The following is a 3,179-nucleotide window of genomic DNA, read 5'->3' on the forward strand; positions in this document are numbered from 1 at the left end:
TAGGCTAACAACTAATAACTAGTTGTTAGACTAACAACTAGATTCCCCAGTCTAGCAACAAAAAATCCCTGGGTTTACATGTAGCATCCCTATGCTAACAAGTAACAACCCTAAACAAGTGACTAAAATCCCTAGACTAACAATTAGCATCCCAAGGCTAACAACTAGCATCCCCAGTCTAGTGACCAAGATTCCCTAGACTATTAACACTAGTTGTTAAGCTAACAACTAGCATCCCCGGTCTCGTGTCCAACAATCCCTAGACGAGGGATGTTAGTTGTTAACCGAGCAACTAGCATTAATAGTCTAATGACCAAGAATCTCTGGGCTAACATATAACTAATAACCAGCAACCGTAAAACAAGCAACTTGAATGCCTAGGCTAACAATTATAATACAATAAACTAGCATCCCTAAGTAACAGCTAGCATCTCTCGTCTTTTCTTGTATTTTGGAGCCGAAATAGAAGCGCTAGCGTCTGTAAAGTTTCCCATCAGTCCGCCCTCTACTGTGGATTATGTGGAAACTTGAAACTGTGAGAGACTCAGAGGTAACAGGCTCAGATTCAGGCATAATCACCAACTTCAGACTTATAAATTCAGTGTGATAACCGATTCATATTTTTTCCATCTGAAGCCATATTCGCTCCGACGGCCACAGCGTTGATTTTGCGGATCTGAAGACGTTCAGTAGAAGTCGTCACATTTCCAGCCTGAAACGTTCCTTTTTTTCTCCTCCAGCTGATCCCACTGATGAACCGCGGCCAGCTGGTCGACGACGCCTTCAACCTGGCCAGGTACTGACTCCGACCCGCTCTGTTGCCGCCTCCGATCCTACCAGGTTCTAACCTCTGGTCTCTGCAGGGCCAAACTCGTCGACGTGACTCTGGCGCTGAACTCAACCCGGTTCCTTCGCCATGAGACAGAGTTTCTTCCCTGGGAGTCGGCGCTCAGGAACCTCGAGTACTTCGTGCTCATGTTTGACCGCTCCGAGGTTTACGGACCCATGCAGGTACGAACGCCTGCTGATGATCGCTTTGTTACGCTGAAATGAGCTGTGGTGGACGGAGGAGGTGGATCTGACAGAACAACTGTGGTCTCCCGCCTGTGCTCATGCTCTGCTGTGATTGAGAGCACCAACAGATGTGCAGTGAACTCGTTCTACAGATGTGACGACTCCCAAACTGTTGTGTAAATCCTTCTGCAGGCGTACCTGAGGGAGCAGGTGAGGGGGCTCTACGACTTCTACAGGACCGACACCGAGAACTCCTCCGTCCCCGTGGGTCACTCTGAGCAGTAAGTGGACGTGACTTCCCCGATCCGTCGGCTGTAGCAGGGTTTTACTGTTGCAGCAGTTTTCCTTCCTGGTTAATCGTCTACAGGTTTAACATGTGCTTCAGTTTACGGCTTCGCAAATTCACAGTCCAGGACAAACGTGAGCAGACGTGTTCTGGAGTGTAATTAGCCTTCAGAGAGCCTCCATTTGGTGACGTTTGACCAAGTCGACGTGAGCGGCAGATGTTTGTACCTGAAGGCGAATTCAAATACCAGCACACAAGAACCAGTTACGTCTAATTTATTGTGAATATTAATGATTGAAGCAGCGCCAATCGGTTCATATCGACAATTCATTGAAGTGCGATGTAAAAAGTGTAAAGAACGCCATCATCCGACAAGAAATCCAATAAGCCTAAACGTAGAAAACAACAAAATATAAGCACGATACGCTGCTGAAATAAAATACGTCACTAAAATAAGACTGAACAGAATAAAGTAAAACTGAGATAATTAGTGACACAACGATGAAATAATGAAATATTACACATTGCGCAAGAATTTAAATGCTACACGCTGAACAAACCGCTGAGACGTGTTATGACAGTGATGTTGAAAAGATTGTTTACATGTAAGTTTTCTGCTTCTGTCTCATGTTTCACTGCAACATGAAGTCCTCTATGGAAACAGAAAAACCCTGAAGTGGGTTGTTTTTGTGTGATTTTCTATCTCGTTTTTGTCGTTTTGTGTCTCTCTCATACTGTAGATGCTCTTGAGCTGTAGAAAGATGTTCCACCATCAGCTGGATGTATCGTCCAACAACACTGTTTCTGAGCCATGCTGCATTTATTTATTCATCCATCATAGTGGATTTTCCTCTCAGTCTTTCTTGTCGTCTCCTCTCTTACATCTTATCTTATCTTATTATCTAAAATAAACTGTCCTTCCTCCCAAGGCACAACCAGATCAACGCCGTCATGTTGGCCTGTGCCAATGGACTCCCAGAATGTATAGAGATGGCTACATACAAGTTTGCAGAGTGGATGGAGCCCAACGGAACCAATACGTATGAGTGCTAACTATCGTTTCTGTGCCACACTTTCTGAAATAACCCTCAAAAAATGGCCTAATTGTACCAGCTTTCCTTATATTCTGTAGCTTTGCTCTGCAGCAATGATTTAGTGAAGGTAGGTGTCTCTAATCACTTTCTGTGCTGGTTGTTGGTGGCTGTTTCTTCATTGTGGTGGTTTTTAAAGCTGCACTTGGCGGGATTTTTATCCACTGACACTTCAAATTGTGAATATCCATTCCTACAGTCAATCGTTAATGTGAAAAGTGTCCAGGTGTGACTTTAAAATAATGCATGGGCTCATTACTTCAACACACATGCATGTGCTGATCATACATGCATGGACGTGTGTTAATGCATTTGCATGTGCCTACAGTTGTGTGTGTGTCATAATGTGTGAAAAGCACATACACATGTATTTACATATATAGGGACATTTTTCATTTAGAGGTAACTGCTAGGCTAGCAGTCTGTTTATGACATTAGCTGTGCTGTTAGTTTTAGCTGTGTTGATAGCTTCTTCTGTGACTTAAGCTGCATAGTTAGCAGTTTTTCTATGACTTGACCAGTGTAGCTAGCTATCTTTCTAGAACTTTAGCAGTGTTTTTAGCTGCCTATTATAACATTTGCTGTGTTGTTAGCTGTTTTTCTACAGCTTAAGCCGTGCAGCTAGCTTCCTCTATGGCTTAGTCACATTGTCGGCTTCTTTTATGACTTGGGCTGTGTAATTAGTTGTTTTTCTATGACTTTAGCTGCATTGTTAGCTTCTGTCTTGACTTTAGCTGTGTAGTTAGCCTCCTCTATGACTTAGCTACATTGTTAGCTTCTGTCTTGAC

At 43.4% G+C, this 3,179-nt stretch overlaps 1 protein-coding gene across 1 annotated transcript in view; it reads left to right on the forward strand.

Moving 5' to 3' along the window:
- The window catches only part of anpeplb (alanyl (membrane) aminopeptidase-like b), a 24,785-nt gene that overhangs the window by 14,906 nt on the left and 6,700 nt on the right, over positions 1-3,179 (forward strand). The window contains exons 13-16 of the mRNA XM_008280236.1: positions 741-796; positions 864-1,011; positions 1,207-1,295; positions 2,230-2,340. Of these exons, the coding sequence (XP_008278458.1) occupies positions 741-796; positions 864-1,011; positions 1,207-1,295; positions 2,230-2,340 (404 nt within the window). The remainder of the gene's footprint in view (positions 1-740; positions 797-863; positions 1,012-1,206; positions 1,296-2,229; positions 2,341-3,179) is intronic.

Source organism: Stegastes partitus, unplaced genomic scaffold, assembly GCF_000690725.1.
Source record: "Stegastes partitus isolate 25-593 unplaced genomic scaffold, Stegastes_partitus-1.0.2 Scaffold188, whole genome shotgun sequence".
Taxonomy (NCBI): domain Eukaryota; kingdom Metazoa; phylum Chordata; class Actinopteri; family Pomacentridae; genus Stegastes; species Stegastes partitus.